Source organism: Hyperoodon ampullatus (genome assembly GCF_949752795.1).
Source record: "Hyperoodon ampullatus genome assembly, chromosome: 9".
In the NCBI taxonomy this organism is placed as follows: Eukaryota; Metazoa; Chordata; class Mammalia; order Artiodactyla; family Ziphiidae; genus Hyperoodon; species Hyperoodon ampullatus.
Genome location: NC_136922.1, coordinates 94,307,239 through 94,324,669, shown reverse-complemented (window position 1 = coordinate 94,324,669; position 17,431 = coordinate 94,307,239). Strand labels below are relative to the sequence as shown.

Sequence of the window (17,431 nt, the reverse complement as noted above, 5' to 3'; positions counted from 1 at the left end):
ATTTACAGTCTTCAGTACTATTCTTTTGAGATTTGTTTATTTTTATTTTTTAAATATGCTAAAATATAAAAGTGGCCATTTTAATCTTTTTAAAGTGTACAGTTCGATGGCATTATGTTGCTGTTGTCGTGCAAGCATCACCATCATCCACCTCCAGAACTTCATCATCTCATCTTCCCAAACTCAAACTCTGCACCCATCAAACAATAACCCTGTTTTCTCCTCCTTCCAGCCCCTGACAACTACCATACTACTTTCTGTCTCTATGAATTTGACTACTCTAGCCCCTTCATACAAGTGGAATCATACAGTGTTTGTCTTTTTGTGAGTGACTGTTTCCCTTACCATAATGTCTGCAAGGTTCATGCAATCCATGTTGTAGCATGCTAGAATTTCCTGCCTTTTAAAAAAAAGAATACATACATATAATTTTTTTCAATTGTGGTAGAAATACACAGAACATAAAATTTACTATTTTAACCATTTTTAAGTGCTCAGTAGCGTTAAGTCCATTTACACTGTTGTGCCACCAATCTCCAGAACTTTCTTCATCTTGCAGAACTGAAACTCTGCTCCCATTAAACAGCTTCTCATTCTCTCCTCCCCTAGAGCCCTGTGCCAGCCACCATTCTAGTTTCTGTCTCTATGTATCTGATGACCCTAGGGAACTCCTAGAAGTGGAATCACACAGTGTTTGTCTTTTTGTGACTGGCATATTTCACTTGGCATAATGTCCTTCTTTTTGAGTGGGGGGCACTCCACCGCATGGCTTGTGGGTTCTTAGTTCCCCGACCAGGGATTGAACCTACACCCTTGGCAGTGAGGGCACAGAGTCCTAACCACTGGACCACCGGGGACCTCACTTGGCATAATGTCCTTAAAATTCATTCATGTTGTAGCCTGTTTGAAAATTTCCTTCCTTTTTAAGGCTGAATACTATTTCACTGTATGGATATACCACATTTTGTTCATCCATTCATCTGCTGATGGACACTTGGGTTGCTTCTACCTTTTGGCTGTTGTGAATTATGCTGCTATGAACGTGGGTGTACAAATATCTCTTTGAAACCCTGCTTTCAGTTTTTTTTGAGTATATACCCTGAAGTGGAATTGCTGGATCACATGGTAATTCTGTGTTAAATATTTGAGGAACTGCCGTACTGTTTTCCACAGTGGCTGCACCATTTTACATTCCCACCAGCAAAGCACTAGGGTGTCAATTTCTCCACCTCCTCACCAGCACTTGTTATTTTGTTTTTTCTGGATCATAGCCATCCTATTATGATCAGTGAAGTGATCAGTACAATTTCTTAAGCATTTTGATGTTGTTTAATGGAATTAACACTTGCACTTTTTAATGTCTTTATGAAGCGGATATAGAGGAGATGAATTTTATGAAGCAAGTAGAATATATAACTAAGATTCTGTGAGAGAATCTTTTTATATTTGAGAAATGCTTTATCATTTACAAGGGACTTTCACCTAAAATATCTCATCATTGTTCCTCACAGCAAAACTGTGAAGCAGGGCAGGTGTATTATTGGCCTCACTTAATGGATAAGGAAACTGAGGCTTGGATATTTTAAGTGACTTTTTTTTAAAATTAATTTATTTGGCTGCGTTGGATCTTCACTGCTGCACGTGGGCTTTCTCTAATTGCGGCGAGTGGGGGCTACTCTTCGTTGCAGCGCACGGGCTTCTTATTGCGGTGGCTTCTCTTGTTGCAGAGCACGGGCTCTAGGCATGTGGGCTCAGTAGTTGTGGCTCACGGGCTCTAGAGCGCAGGCTCAGTAGTGGTGGCGCATGGGCTTAGTTGCTCCACGGCACGTGGGATCCTCCTGGACCAGGGCTCGAACCCGTGTCCCCTGCTTTGGCAGGTGGATTCTTAACCACTGTGCTACCAGGGAAGTCCCTTAAGTGACTTCTATTGTGAGCAGCCTTAAATCATTTTTAGAAGAGTGAAGGGTAATGCTATGAATCAAAAAAGTAATGTTTTCAGGGCCTCACAGGACTCGAGAGGAGAAGAGCTCACGTGTTCTGATTCCACATCTCGTGGTTTTTCTCCTGCACGACAAGGCCCTCTCGACAGGGGAACATCTGGATGGACGGGTTTTGGTGTAGTTTCTCAATATAAATTTATTGTATGCGAGAGGGAATTTTCTTTTGTTGTCACTTCTAGTTAATCTACTTAGTTGATAGGAGGAGGATGCTTGCTTGTACTATATTCCTGCTGCCCCCTGGGTTTGGAAGAGAAAGGACCTCTCTTCCTCCTCTTTCCCACACACAGTAGCACAACTCACACACCACACACACACACACACACACACACACACACACAGGCTCCAGCCACATGCACATAAAAACAACCACTTGCATACATACATTCCCCACACATACACAAACTTCATGCACGCACAACACGTGTAACACATGCACAGGACACACTTCACACATGCCACACAAACACACATGCAATCACAGCACACAGACAGACTTCACACTTGTGCATGCTGCATACACCATACATGCATATCTCACCAACCGACACACGTCACACACCATGCATGCAACCACACACACACATACACCCCTCACGGGTATACCACACATGCGTGTCACACACACACCTCATGCATGCACACACACCCAGCACAGCACACCCCACATATAAACATCACACACATGCACACCGCACTTTGTACGTACTCACGAACACACATGCTCACTCCCTCCCTCCTCTCTGCTTCCCGGGGGTGTGACTTACCACGTTTCTAGAGAGAGGCCAATTTTTCTTTTTTGGATATTGCTCATTTAAGCTTGGGCATTTGGGGGACTGGGTGAACAACTCTGGAAAATTCTCAAGCTTCAGTGAAATCAGACCTTTATTATAGTTTCTTTTGTTGTTGTTGTTTTAAGTATCGTGAATCTGTAACTTAGGTACACCTGTATCACAATATGGGCAAACTCTAAATGATTTTGGGGAACTCCTCCCTGATTTGCACCAGTCTGTCTCTCCATTTACCCTAGCGGTGAGTGACTTGAACTAGAGAATTGTGGACAGCCCCACCTAAGAGTGTGGGCACTTGGGGGCTACATCTAAGTCCCATGAGAGAAGCCAAGCAGAGCCAGTGTCAGTTGGACCTTTATCCTAGGTCATAGGTGGTGTTTTCTGCAGGGCTGGCAGGATGACAGATTCCTGCACTGTCATAAGCACCTTCTCGAGATTTTCACACAGAAGTAATTTGATAGAAGTTCGGTAGCAAACCTGAAAGAGCTGAGGCGGAACAGGGCAGGGAAGTTAGTCACGTTAACACCAACTTCCATCGTCTGGTTTTTCTTTCCCAGGTCCTCCTTCACATCGCAGAGACGCGGCATACAGAGGCCGAAGCAAGAGCAGAGACCGGGGCAGCGGGGACTCTCTTCCATCTGCTGCGGCTTCTGCCCAGAGGTCCCGCCCCCCCAGTCCAGATCCCACCGGCCGTGGGTCTCCCGTGGACGATGGGCCTGTCAAGGATCTCGCCCACAAGTTCACGCATTTGGGGAGTCAGGAGTGCCCTCCGCCTTCCTCAGGCTCGTCCGCGGCGGCCAGTCTTGGAGGAACCGGTCAAGGGGGAGCAAGCCAGAGGTTTGCAGAGAATGGCGGTCCGGAGGATCTCTTCTATGGGAATCACAGCAATGCTTACTTCACTTTTGATTCGACATCAGCTCCCAAGTGGAAGGGCCCCGCATCCTGGCAGAATGACCAAGACACTGGTAGAGAGAGTTTGTTTTCTCCCAGTCAGGCTGTCTCCTTCTCTCCTCTTGGTTCAACACAAACACCTGAAACCATCACCACCAGAAAGAGCACGGCCATCCTTTCCTCCGACTGCGTGAACACGGAGGGCAGACGTGGGAATCAAGACGGCCAGCACTTCCCGCTTTTTCATAATAACGTCGATGGCATGGCCACAGATGCCACTTCCGTGAGATCGTTAAATTACAAAACCACAGCCAGTAGGCAGAGAGAAAAATCGTTACCTAGGGGTCAGGACACCGGAGTGACTCGCAGTCATCTGCAGGCCGCTGGCCAAATGACAGCTGCCGACGATGGGGCCGTGGCCTTTGTTAATGGTAAACACACAGAGAAGACATTCGGGGCTAGTCTGGCCACAGTGCCACCAAATGGCTCTAGTAAAGTGACAGATGAAACTACCCGTGTAGGTAAAACTGGTGCCACTAGCTTTGGCTTCACATCGGCAGTCAGTAGGGAGAAAGACGTGTTACGCTCTGAAAGTCAGAGGCTGACAAGCCAGGTCCTGCCCACACATGGGGAGACCACTGCCCCGACACAAAGCAGCACTGACTCTGCCCAGGGTCCCTCATTGTACACCTTCCTTAAGCAACAGAGCTGCAGCCTAGGGGGCCCATGGTCGGAACTCTGCTCAAATCTCTCTTCCCCCTGCCAGCGAGATTACAACAAGGGCTCAGGCTGGGCTCTGTGTGAGTCACTGAGGGACGGAGAGGGGCCCCATGTCTCATGTCTGCAGCAGAGCAGCTAGGGCTAGTGGTTTCCCTTTGGATGTCCCTTAGCAGTATTAAAGGGCAAAGGGGTTTTGGTTAAGGAGCTCTACTGATGAGGAGATTGACATATGAAGGTGGAAGGACCGACCCTAGAACTGTATAGAATAAATGCTACATTTATTGAGAACAGGAATAGTTCAACTATGGTTTAAGAAATAAACATAACTCTCAGGTGACCCAGATGTTCATGTTTGTTTTCATGTCTAGGCTCTCATGAGCAGTACATGAATCATAAGAATTTTCTCGAACGTGGCCCCCATTTCAGATATTCTTCCCCACTGTAAGACCAGATATCTTGATTTTCGGTTTAAATATTAGGATCAGCATACATGCATCCTCTTTTGTTTTGTAGATTCCGTGTCTGATGTTGCGAGTACCATATGTTCTACGAGGGATGAACGTGGCTCAGACGAAATTTGTCTTGACCATCTGTATAAGGGTTGTCAACTTAGTGAGTAACTTACTTAAGGACTTTTCAGTTCAGAAGAGCGCGAGATTAGTGAGGGAATTCTTCTGGGAGAGATGAATTTTAGGTCAGGGCTTCAAGGAAACACAAAAGCAGTTGCCTATGCTGGAGAGCAGTTTGTCTCAGTAAATCCACGTGTGGGGTGCAGAAAGGGTAACTGTAAATTTATAATCTCAGATTTCCATGTGGGTAACATGGCTTTTTGGGGAGCAGAGAATTTTGTTTTCTGATGAGTCTCCATGGGTAATAATGGAGACTGGGGCAATGCAGGTAGGGGCCAGCTTGAGCACAGGTGTAGCTGGGAAATGTGCCCGCAGGGCAGGCAGGATGGGAAAGGCAGGCCGTGAAAGGATGGGGAGAGTCAGCAGTGAACTTGGCCGAATTGCTCAGACTTCTTTTCTGTCTTTTTAGAGAGGTGCAACAAAGTTCACTTCCACCTGCCCTATCGGTGGCAGATGTTAGTTGCAAACACCTGGATGGACCTCCCGCTCATGGAGGATATTGAGAAGGCCTTTTGTGACCCCAAAGTCTGCACGTAAGTTGGTGGCTGGTCTGGCTTGTGAGATGCACAACATCATCAAAAGAAAGCCCAGTGCTATGCTTATGGGAAGAAGAAAAAGCAGTTTTCCTTCAGAATCCCATTCAGGTTAACTCTTGAGATAAAAATGGCAAATGCCTGCTGAGTTAATGAGGAAAAATACGTAAGTGGGGCAGGTTTGAAGTCACTCAGAGCCTGGCTAATACAAGGGACTCTGGGAGTATTTGCTAACTCAGGTGAAATAAACAGGGACACAAATATGTGTTTAGTTATATTTGTCAGTGTGTCCTGCAGAACAGCACAATGTGTAGGTTGGTTTGTATTCCTATCAGCTCATCGTAGGACTATTACAAGTACTAAACGATGAGCTCAGAAGAGCTTTGACTTAATTTCATAGTTTGAGAAAATGATTTGAGTCATTTCATATAGTTCTAGGGCAGGATTTTGTTGTATACTTTAGCATTTTATACCTTCCTCTATGTTCGCTATTTTCTCTACCCTGGAGGTTTCTAAGAGGCTACCTTATATTTCTGCTTCTATTAGGGCTTATATGGGTGATACCACCCATGACCATATTTATAAGCTGCATCCTGTTTTACAAGGAAATTCTTTGGGGGGAAAATATGGATGTGTCGTCGTCTGCAAGTTTAGTGAATTTTTGGTGGAGATTCTGTGTTGCTGCATTTTGCCACTAGAGGGTGGCGTCAGCTGTTTTGCTTCTAGGTGTATTTCTCCCCCCAGGTAAATCTGAAGCAGTGTTTTTCAACCTTATCGCTATTGACTTTGGGGACCAAATAATTATTTGTTTGGGGGGGGCAGTTTAGCATCATTACTGGCTTCCACCCACTGCATGCCAGTTGTGATAAACAAAAATGTTTTTCGACATTGTCAAATGTTCCCTGGGTCACAAAATCACTCCTGGTTGAACATCACTGATCTAGGAGGTGTTTAATAGAGCAGTAACTCTTAAACGTTTTGGTCTCAGGAGCCCTGTATAGTCTTAAAATGTATTGAGGATCCCAAAGAACTTCTGTTTATGTGGATTATAGCTACTGATATTTACCATATTAAAAATCACAACTGAGAAAAATTAAATATTTACTGATACATTAAAAATAACAATAATAAACTCATTTATGTTAACATAACATTTTAAGATAATTATATATCTAAATTATATATAGTTATATGCACATATAACTATGTAAGTAAAACTATAAAAATAACTTTTCCAAAACAAAACAAAACCAAATTCACTGAGAAGACTGAAATAGTTATATATTTTTGAAAATCTCTTTATTGTGAAATCAAACATCATGTAGCCTCTGGAAAACTCCATTGTGCACCTGTGAGGGTATGAAGGTGAAAAAGACAGGTGATGTCTTAATATTATTATGAAAATAACTTTGACCTTGCTGGCTCCCTGAAAAGGTCTTGAACCACACTTTGATAACTATTTTAATAATAATTGAAAGAAACTGACCTACTGTGAGTTTCGAACTGACTTTCTAACAAACATTGAGCCAATCCATTGTTTTGTGTGGGCACAGTTGTCTATGGGGGATTATTATTTATTTATTTTTTTTGCAGTACGCGGGCCTCTCACTGTTGTGGCCTCTCCTGTTGCGGAGCACAGGCTCCGGATGCGCAGGCCCAGCAGCCATGGCTCACGGGCCCAGCCGCTCTGCAGCATGTGGGATCTTCCCAGACCGGGGCACGAACCCGTGTCCCCTGCATCATGGGGGATATTTTTTGAGGGAAAAACACATTTTGTGACACCGTTGAATATGTGGGGTAGGCAGGTTACATTACCTCCCTGTAGTTCAGTTTTTTCTTTTATGTGTAAGACCGAAAGCTGTATAAGGGAAATTCAAAGATCCCTTTCAGCTCTCAAGGTTTAATTCTATCCTCTTATTAGGGAAGACCAGAGTGTAGAAAACAGAAGCATTTTGTTTCAGTGAAGCATTTTGTTAACACTAAACTTTTCCCTCTCAGCCTTTCTAGTGGAAATTATAAAATCAGTTTCCAGAAGATGACTTGTAATTGTAATCCCATCCGACGTCTGTCCACGCCTTCATCTGTCACAATGCCGGCCAGTTCTCTCTTCACCACAAAATGGATTTGGTACTGGAGAAATGGAAATGACAAATGGGTTCAATATGGAGAGAAGGTGAGTACCATTCCTCCTTGTGGACGCTCTTGTATAAACTTGCCAACTTCAGAAGAAACTAATAGTACAGTGTCTGACACCTATGTGGTTACCCGTGGAGCAAGGACATGGTAGAGGAAGTGGTGCTTTTTTACATTAATACCCAGCAAGCATGGACTCCAATTGCATCATAAAAAAATATAATTATTTTTAAGGAACTCCTTGATCCATGAGCCAGCCAAATATCCTTCTTTCCTCGCTATCGGGGACTGGGTTGGAACCTTGAGATAGCTTTCTATGTATTAGTACATAAATGTACAGAGACTACTGCTTTCAGCCAGAAGAGGAGGCAAGACTGAGAAATCAGAAGACTGATACAGATGTTTACTAGGATGCAGTCAGAGTCTGGATTCAGATGGACTAGAAGATTCTAGATGTACCCACACAGGGACATAGTAAAGGGAGAGAAGTTTATTTTTTTTATTTAATTTAATTTTTAAAAGTATCTTTATTGGAGTATAATTGCTTTACAGTGGTGTGTTAGTTTCTGCTTTATAACAGTGAATCAGTTATACATATACATACATCCCCATATCTCCTCCCTCTTGCGTCTCCCTCCCACCCTCCCTATCCTACCCCTCTAGGTGGTCACACAGCACCGAGCTGATCTCCCTGTGCTATGCAGCTGCTTCCCACTAGCTATCTATTTTACGTTTGGTAGTGTATATAAGTCCAAGCCACTCGGGAGAGAAGTTTAGATAAGCAGAGCTTCTGTCTAGTATCCTTTCTTTCCTTTGATTCATAGGATTAGAGAGAGAGGGAGAGAGGGAGGGAGTGAGCTTAAGTAGGCAATGAAATCAGAGTGATGAGAAAGAGAAAAGAAAAGCAAGAGATGAAAATGAAGCCAAAGACAAAGTAGGGATGAGGAAAGGCCAGCGTCAGATTCTCTAGGGTTAGAAGTGGATGGGCTATACATTTGGCTCTGTGCTCCCCAGCTGCCAAAGCAAGCAAAGGAACACTATCTGTTATATGGTCCCCTGTGCCTCCATGAAAAGACCATTCCAGTTACTCAGGAGAAGCACGGCTTTTTTTCTGTTAGTGAGGCCTGAGAAAAAGGTCTCCTATGGGGCCACACAGAGGGGACCTTGTGTGCTGTGGTGAGTGAGGTCCTCAACCTTGGTCCCACCATCCGTGCAGTACATGGCGGTTTCCCAGCGGTCTTAGCGGCAGATACATGCTATCAAACAATCTTTCACAGAACCTAAATGAGCGAACTAGGGTGAAGCAGAGCTGCCCTGTGCAAAGAGGACGGGGCTCAGAGCTCTTTTCTTTCCCCTCCTGCGGTGACCTATCAAGCACCTCGGCATGAAAACCCCTGTGATATTTAGCTTTGTACGGGCTCTTCTTATATTTAAGCCGAGGATGATGTCAAAGCGCAGTTCCATAAGTGATTCTGTGAGGTGCCTGTGGAAATAGAAATTATAAACTCAAATTCTTTAGCCTTGGTTATTAAATAAAATAATTAAATAAAACGAAACGAAATGAAATTAAAATAGTAAACTATAGGTCTCAGTGGTTCTTATGTCAAATACTTGCAATTTTCAGTAAGATAGGGGAGAAGGGTTAGAAAATATTTGTATTCTAGTGACATCATGATCCCAAAAGGAACTTTAAGGGGTAAAAGGTCATATTTAAATTTACACAAGTTCTGTCCCTCATGTCCCCTAGTAAAACATCAAGAAACTTCCTGATAAAACTTCTTTAATATGAAGTTCTCCCTGGGATATTCAGTCTGTGTTAAATGCACAGTTCTAGAATGTAACGTTCTACCTACGAACACAAAAAATGTTATAGCCATTGAATCTGTGGCACTTGTCTGTTGTAAGAAATGGAATGTGTTCTCTGAGGATGTGAATAAACTCTTACGGTCTCATATTAGTTCGACCCATCATTATATAAATTGAGTGGGCACTTCTGTTATAAAAGGAAAAAAAAAAAAAAGAAAGGAAGGAAGGAAGGAAAAAGAGGCCCTGGTTTTGGTGTTTTCCTTGCTGGTCATCCAAGTAAAATAAAAATGGTGGTACTGGGAGATCAGAAACACAAACATACGTTGCAGCCTGGTTTCTTTCATAGTTCAATGTATTATGGTCCAAGTTTACAGCTGTTTGATGACCTGGTTTGATCCAGTGTACAGGTTAGAATATTTAGAGAAAAGAGTGGACTGAATAGCTTTCAGACAGAGCCCTACAGGTTTTATTTCTTGCAACTGAATGTTTAATAAGAGTTGGGCATATATGTATAGCTGATTCACTTTGTTATAAAGCAGAAACTAACACACCATTGTAAAGCAATTATACTCCAATGAAGATGTTAAAAAAAAAAAAAAAAAGAGTTGGGCAACTGAGATTTCCGGGTTAGGAACCTCTCTGGTAGGAACTGGGAGAAATAGAAACTTTTGCCAACAAAGGGTAGATGCATATGTTTGACAGTGAACCCTCTGGAAGGTAGAATTGATATATGGCAGTTCAGGTGCTTAACCAGGACTTGCACCTACATGGATGGTGGACCAGGAGAGGATGGTGGGCAGCCATGGTGCAAGATGGAGTTACAGCAGGAGTGACGGGAGGGCAGAGCGAGGTAGCAGTCACGGGCTTTGCATCCGTCAGGGGGTGCAGATCCAGACCCTCAAGATGTTTACCAGCAGATAGCCAAGCTTAGTAGCTGTGAAAGCTGGCCTTTTGGGGCAGGAGTCCATGACCTGAGGGAATTGCCCAGGGCAAGGGCAAGCCATAGCTCTAGAAAGCCAAGATCAAGGCAAACATGTAGGCACAAGACAAAAGCCAAGACATGGTAACTGAAACTGAGGTATAAATTCAAGTCTTCTGGGAGAGTGCATAATTGAAGGCTCTACCATTCATTCATTCACTCACCCATTCAGAACTGGAGTACAGTGAGGGCAGAGCCAGAGGAATGTCCCCGTGAACCATGAGAGGCTGTGCAGATGCTCAGACACTGACTTAATGGCCTCGTTCTCTCCGGTATGACAACCACTAGCCATATGTGGCTATTTGATTTTTTTTTTTTTTTCCCAGAGAAGGAAGGATTTATTTCTTGCAGCAAGGAAGAAGAACACTGGGGATCTTTCCCAAAGCAATGTCTCTGGGGCTATTTAATTTTAAACTTAAATTAATTAAACTTAAATAAAATTAAGAATCAGTTGTTGTCACACTAGTCACACTTTAAGTGCTCTAGAGCCACATGTGGCTCGTGGCTACCGTATAGAACAACACAGAGAAATTTCCATTGTCAAAGAAAGTTCTAGTGAATATGGCTGATATAGACCCTAAAGCCTTGCTGGTCAAAGTCAGGTCCGCAGACCAGCAATGTCAGTGTCATCTGGGAGATGTTCAAAATGCAGGCTCTGGGACTTCCCTGGTGGCACAGTGGTTAAGAACCCACCTGCCAGTTCAGGGGGCACGGGTTTGATCCCTGATCCGGGAAGATCCCATGTGCTGCGGAGCAACTAAGCCCGTGCGCCACAACTACTGAGCCTGTGCTCTAGAGCAACTAAGCCTGCGAGCCACAACTACTGAGCCCGCATGCCTGGAGCCCGTGCTCCGCAACAAGAGAAGCCACGGCAATGAGAAGCCCACGCACCGCAAGGAAGAGTGTAGCCCCTGCTTGCCACAACTAGAGAAAGCCCGCGTGCAGCAGTGAAGACCCAATGCAGCCAAAAATAAAATTAATTAATTAACTTTAAAAAAATGCAGGCTCCAAAACTCTTCCCCCACTTACCCTGAATCATAATCCAAATTTTAACAAGATCTGGGTGATTCGCATTTACATTCAAGTTTGAAAGGCTTTGACCTAGAGTTTGCAGATTCCTTCCAGCCAGGAACAGGGTTCTGCAGAGCTGAGCAGGCAGTTGAGGGGTACAGGACTGTGGGGATGGAAAATTAAGGCAGAGATTCAAGTCATCAAACCAGGGTACCCAGGGAATTCCCCAGTGGTCCAGTGGAGGATGCTGCACTTTCACTGCTGAGGACATGGGTTCAATCCTTGGTCAGGGAACTAAGATGCTGCAAGCTGCGTGGTGCAGCCAAAAAAAAGAAAAAAAAACCCAAACAAAGAAAACCCAAAAAAATCCAGGGTGCCCAGAAGTGATGGCTGCCTTCCCCCACCCTTGCTCGCAGGTGTTTGCCCACTTCAGCCATTCTTTGGGGTCTGAGGAAGGCATATGGTTTCCCAGCGAATCATCTAATCATGGAAACTTAGTTTCCTACTGCCCACCCTGGATGGCAGTCTCTCTTACAGTCATCCCGATACATGTCCCAGCAGCCGTTGCAACAAACATCGTGTGGTATGACGTAACTGTTCACGACTGTAGTTCAGAAAGTTCTGCTGAAGTTAGCCTTCTTGTCCCTTCCTCCCATTTGTCCTGGTTCTACCTCCAGAAACACATCAAGTTTATTCCTGCTTTGCACTGTGTGCAAATACTTGAACCCAGTTTTCCTGTGCCACCATGTTCCTCCCCAGGCTAAGAGACCTCTCTATCTGGGACGCCTTCCTTGGAAGCTTTCGTTCTGGTTCTCCCCCCTTACATCCTGCAGGCATTTCCATTAGGGAAGGGGAATGCGGTGGATGTAGCTGAAGCCTGCAGAGTCTGGCCTGTCATTAAAGGGACCCGGAGCCCCTGCCCACCACTGGCTGCCAACAGGATCTTGCTGTCATCCTCCATTCTAGATCACGGGGAACAAGAACTCCTTACCATTAGATATCGGGAACCCCTGCTCTTGGGGGCTTATATCTGGTCTGTCATCCCTGATAGGGTGGGGACAGTGGAATGGTGGCCTAGTCTGCCCCCTTCCTAGGATAACACACTTCCCTTTACGCAGTCTTTCTGGTGTTGAGACCCATCATATGTGCCTTGAGGCTGGAGATTATATCATTCCATTTTGGGGGTGCCCCTTTCATTATAGCCAGAGGAGAAGGGCTACGTCACTCTCATTTGGACAGCAGTACACCTGTTGGAGTTTTACATGCCTTCATACCAGCTTTAAACGTGCTTTCTCATCGTGTGATGGGCTGATAGCTGTGACATTTTATGGAAGGTGTAAAAGACTTGCAAAGAGCTCTGCTTTTCAGGCCTCCACCAAGGGTATGGTCAGTTTCTGCAGTGTAGAGCGTGCTCTCAGCCCCGCGGTGGAGACTACAGAAGGGTGTGACGTGGTCCCACCCAGGAAACTTGGCAGTCTGATTTGAGAGGCAGTGTGCATTCCTGTTCAAATCCCACGGCTAAAATAACGTGATATAAGATATCATAGTAGACATTTCTTAAAAGCCTACCCTGAAGTCTTTACCTTTTTTTTTTTTTTTTAATTAGAAAGACAATGAGCAAATTTCAAACATCGACTCTTCATACCTGGAGTCTCTTTTTGTATCCTGTCCCGGGGCAATTGTGCCATTTCAGGCGGGTTCACAAAACTACGAGCTGAGTTTCCAAGGTAAGTCTTTGTGTTTGGCAGTGGTGCCTGTTGCTGGAATCCGGCCTGTGGCATCCACGTGGGAGTGGGAATGGAGTAGCCTGGCGTGCTGTGCTCAGGACCCGGGTTCTTTTTAGCAAGGCAGGCAGTTCAGTGGGTGGGAGCCAGTGGCAGTCAGAAGACCCGTCCTCTGGAGTCTCGGCTCTGACACAGAGTAGCTGGGGACAGCACCGAGCACCCTGTAAAATGGGGGCATTGGATTACGTGGTCTCTGGGGGTACTTCCAGCTCTGCCATTCTTAATTTCTGACTCTAGGTGGGCTGCTTCCCAGACTGAGGCAGAATTTTCAGGTGCTGATGACTGCAGTAGAGACCTTGGGCCTGTGGGTGCCTTCTGAGTTTTATTTTATTTTATTCATTCATTCATTTATTTATTTTAAAATTTATTTATTTTATTGTATTTATTTTTGGATGCGTTGGGTCTCCGTTGCTGCGCGCAGGCTTTCTCTAGTTGCGGCGAGCAGGGGCTACTCTTCGTTGCGGTGCACGGGCTCTAGGCGCGCGGGCTTCAGTTTGTGGCATGCGGACTCACTGTGGGATCTTCGCGGACCAGGGCTCGAACCCGTGTCCTCTGCACTGGCAGGTGGATTCTTAACCACTGCGCCACCAGGGAAGTCCCCCTTCTGAATTTTAGAACCTTGCTCTTCCTTTTAGGCTTCATCATCTAGGTCAGTGGTTTTATCCATCACCTTTTCTAAAGACTTTGCCTTCCGCCATGTTTATTTGAGCCTCCATAGGAAGATTTTCTGGTTACCTTCTACCCATCTGTCTGTTGTGTTTAGTAAGAAACCAGGGCAGAAACTGCTCTCCCTCTGAATGTATGGTCCCATCGGCTGCATCCATGGGACGCCCCCTGCGTGTGGTCAGATACTTGCCTTTTTAGGACCCAGCCCTGTAGGTGCTTTGAAAGAGGTAAAGGAGATTTTGTCAGGTCCTTGACATTCCCAGGTGGTACCTGAGATTTGGGTCCTGTACCAATTATGGTGTGTTAAGTCATATAACTTAGAAGGGCCATTATACCAACTTTTGTGGAAAGCAACCTGGCAATACATATCAAGAGATATTAAAATATGTTGCTTTTTTATTTTCTCAGGAATCTTTCTAAGGAAGTAATTCACAAGAAAAAAATAAGCTATAGGCATAAAGGTCTCTGTTAAAGACTTACTTATAGTACTAAAGTAGAGGAATAGCTCGTGTACCAGTAAGGTAGTGACTGAACACATTAAGGTATTAAATTTCAGTGGAGTATTGGGTGGTTGTTAAAAATTATGAAAACTGTGCAGTAAAAGCAAAATTTGATATTGTTAAATGAAGAAAACAGAACCCCAAGTTTGTATTTCTGTACTTTCTGGGTTTTATGTTATATTTAAAATAGAAATGAATTTTTTAAAAATTTAATGTGTATGATAAGTGCAGCAATGTATGCATGTGGACCAAGACTAGAAGGCAATAGAGAAAAATAAAAATCTCTTCTGTTGGGTGGTCAAATTAAAAATGCGCTTAAATTAAAAAAAATTTTTTTTTGGTGGTATTCTCTGTGGTGAAAGGTGGTGGAGAGATGAGAACCAATATACCTTGTTCCTGAATCTGGAGCAATTTTAGCCCCATAATTTTGTTCACTTGGTTCATAGAAACCAGTTCAGAGAAGTTTGCAGTGTTCCAGACTACTTTCTTTCTATTTCTTATTTGCTCTTATTCATTAAACTAGTATTAGAGTGTCAGTTGTGTGTTAGGCCCTGTTCTGGATGCTGGCAAACCAGGCAACTTCAGAAAATAATTACAGCTACGGGGAAAATGAAGCAATGTGATGAAGCAGAAAGAGAATGGAGGAATCATGGGAGGGAGCCTGCTTTTATCTGAGGAGGATACTTTGCAAGGGAGGGGGCAGCCCATGCACATGGGAAGGAGGTGTGTAAGAGGTGAGAGCAGACGTTGAAACTTAAATATTTTATGAGCTGGAAACCTTGAGAAGGTTTTGAGCAGAGCTGTGGCATGATCTGATTTGCTCTTTCTGTCATTGTTTGTTTGTTTTGTTGATGTTGATGTAAAACTATACTAAGGCATAATTGCTGCAATAAGATGCATCCATTTTAAGTGTGCAGTTGGATGAGTGCTGACAAGTGCGTGCAAATACTATTCTAATCAAGATCTAGAACGCTCCCATCAATCCAAAAAGTTTCCTCATGCCCCTTTGCAATCGGTCTCTCCTCTGCAACCAGTTTACTTTGTCACTATACATTAGTTTTGTCTGTTCTAGAATTCCATATACATAGAACCCTGTAGTGTGTACTCTGCATATGGCTCACTTCTCTCACTCAGAATACTGTTTTTCACTCATCTATGTTGTTGCATGTAGAGTAGCCCTTCCCTTTTCATTGCTGAGTAACATTCCATTGTAAGGATATACCATGGGGCTTCCCTGGTGGCGCAGTGGTTAAGAATCCGCCTGCCAATGCATGGGACACAGGTTCGAGCCCTGGTCTGGGAAGATCCCACATGCTGTGGAGCACCTAAACCCCTGCGCCACAACTACTGAGCCTGTGCTCTAGAGCCCATGAGCTACAACTATTGAGCCCGCACGCCTACAGCCCGTGCTCCGCAACAAGAGAAGCCACCGCAATGAGAAGTCCGCGCACCGCAACCAAGAGTAGCCCCTGCTCGCCACAACTAGCGAAAGCCCTCACTCAGCAACAAAGACCCAACACAGCCAAAGATAAATAAATGAAATAAATTTTTTTTAAAAAGGATATACCATGGTTTGTTTAGCCATTAACCTGTTGATGGGTATTTGGGTTGTTTTCACTTTTTGATTCTTGTAATAACGCTACTAGGAACATTCAAACGCAAGTTCTTGTGTGGATGTAGCTTTTCATTTCTCTTGGATAAATACTTAGGAGTGGGATTGTTGGATTGCATAGGCAGTGTGTGTTTAACTTTATAAGAAACTACCAAATTGTTTTCTAAAGTGGTTGCACCGTTTTATACTTTCACTAGCAATGTACGATGATTTACTTTTTAAAGAGCTCATGCTGGCTGCAGCTTAGACTTAGGTGTACAACATGTGTGAATTGAAAATGACATTTCACATTTGAGGTAGGAAAAAACTTCTAAGATACAGCTACCACATTCCAACCCATAATCGTTGATGCCTGTCATGGGTGATGTCTTGTAATCTGGCCGCCCTAGCTCTCTTTACCACCTGACTTTGATTTAAAGATTAGATTAATTCAGGAATGCTCATTCACCCCTTTGTTTTCTGGGTCTTATACTAAGGGCAGTGAAGAATACAAGTTTTTATCATGAGTAATTTCCATCCAAAAGGATTTTCTCGATTCATACATGTCCAGTTGAGTCATGAATATTTGCTGTGTTACTAGCCTCTGATAAATCATTTCCTAGGACTGATTCTTGATTTGTGTTTTCTTTTTTCTGTCTAAAGGGATGATTCAGACAAACATAGCTTCCAAGACCCAAAAGGATATCGTCAGAAGGCCGACATTTGTGTCTTACTGGAATATGGAGCAGGTGAAACGTGGACAAGTGTGAGTGTCTGGAACGCCGCTTGCTGGCACACGTTTGAGATGTTAACACGCTGATCTCATTGAGTCGCTCATGAATCTGAACCCTGTTTTCTGAAATGTTCCTGCTCACATAACACTGCAATTTCCTTTTGCTTTAACGAGTGAGGTACTTGCTAAGCCGTACAGCGCGACTGAAAGAATTCTAGAGCAGGAAGTCTGTCTTTCCCTCCAATTCCCGGGGGACTTTGGGCAGATCTCTTACTCTGGGCTCAGCTTCTTCAGCTGTGAACGGCTGGTTGTTCCTAGGAAAGGATCAAATGCACAATTACTGGGTTTTTGTTTTGCTGTGGGTTCTTCTGGGGATCTTTAGTTTTGTTGAGTGGATTTATAGGGGGTGGGAGGCTGAGAAAGAAATGGAGAGAAAAAGGGATGTGGTAGCTGCCTGAGTAAAGGCTTTGGGGAAAGATAAAGTTGATGAAAGGGGATTTGTAAAGGAAGTTTTGCTGTGGGGATTCAGTGTGACTCCTCTGTCAGCTCATGAAACTCAGTCAAACCTACATTGCTCATGAACATTTTTGGAGCTGGATTTTTTTTTCCTGGGTCATGAGTGATTATGTAAAACAGACGTCAATGCAGGTGTGAAGTCGGTGTTCTA

General features: G+C 44.1%; 1 protein-coding gene across 1 annotated transcript in view; it reads left to right on the top strand.

The window, feature by feature from the left end:
* The window catches only part of ZC3HAV1 (zinc finger CCCH-type containing, antiviral 1), a gene marked incomplete at both ends in the record, with an annotated part of 59,125 nt that overhangs the window by 30,422 nt on the left and 11,272 nt on the right, over window positions 1-17,431 (top strand). The window contains 6 exons of the mRNA XM_079711860.1: window positions 3,346-4,110; window positions 4,913-5,011; window positions 5,438-5,561; window positions 7,560-7,734; window positions 13,097-13,217; window positions 16,695-16,797. Coding sequence (XP_079567986.1) covers window positions 3,346-4,110; window positions 4,913-5,011; window positions 5,438-5,561; window positions 7,560-7,734; window positions 13,097-13,217; window positions 16,695-16,797 — 1,387 coding nt within the window. The remainder of the gene's footprint in view (window positions 1-3,345; window positions 4,111-4,912; window positions 5,012-5,437; window positions 5,562-7,559; window positions 7,735-13,096; window positions 13,218-16,694; window positions 16,798-17,431) is intronic.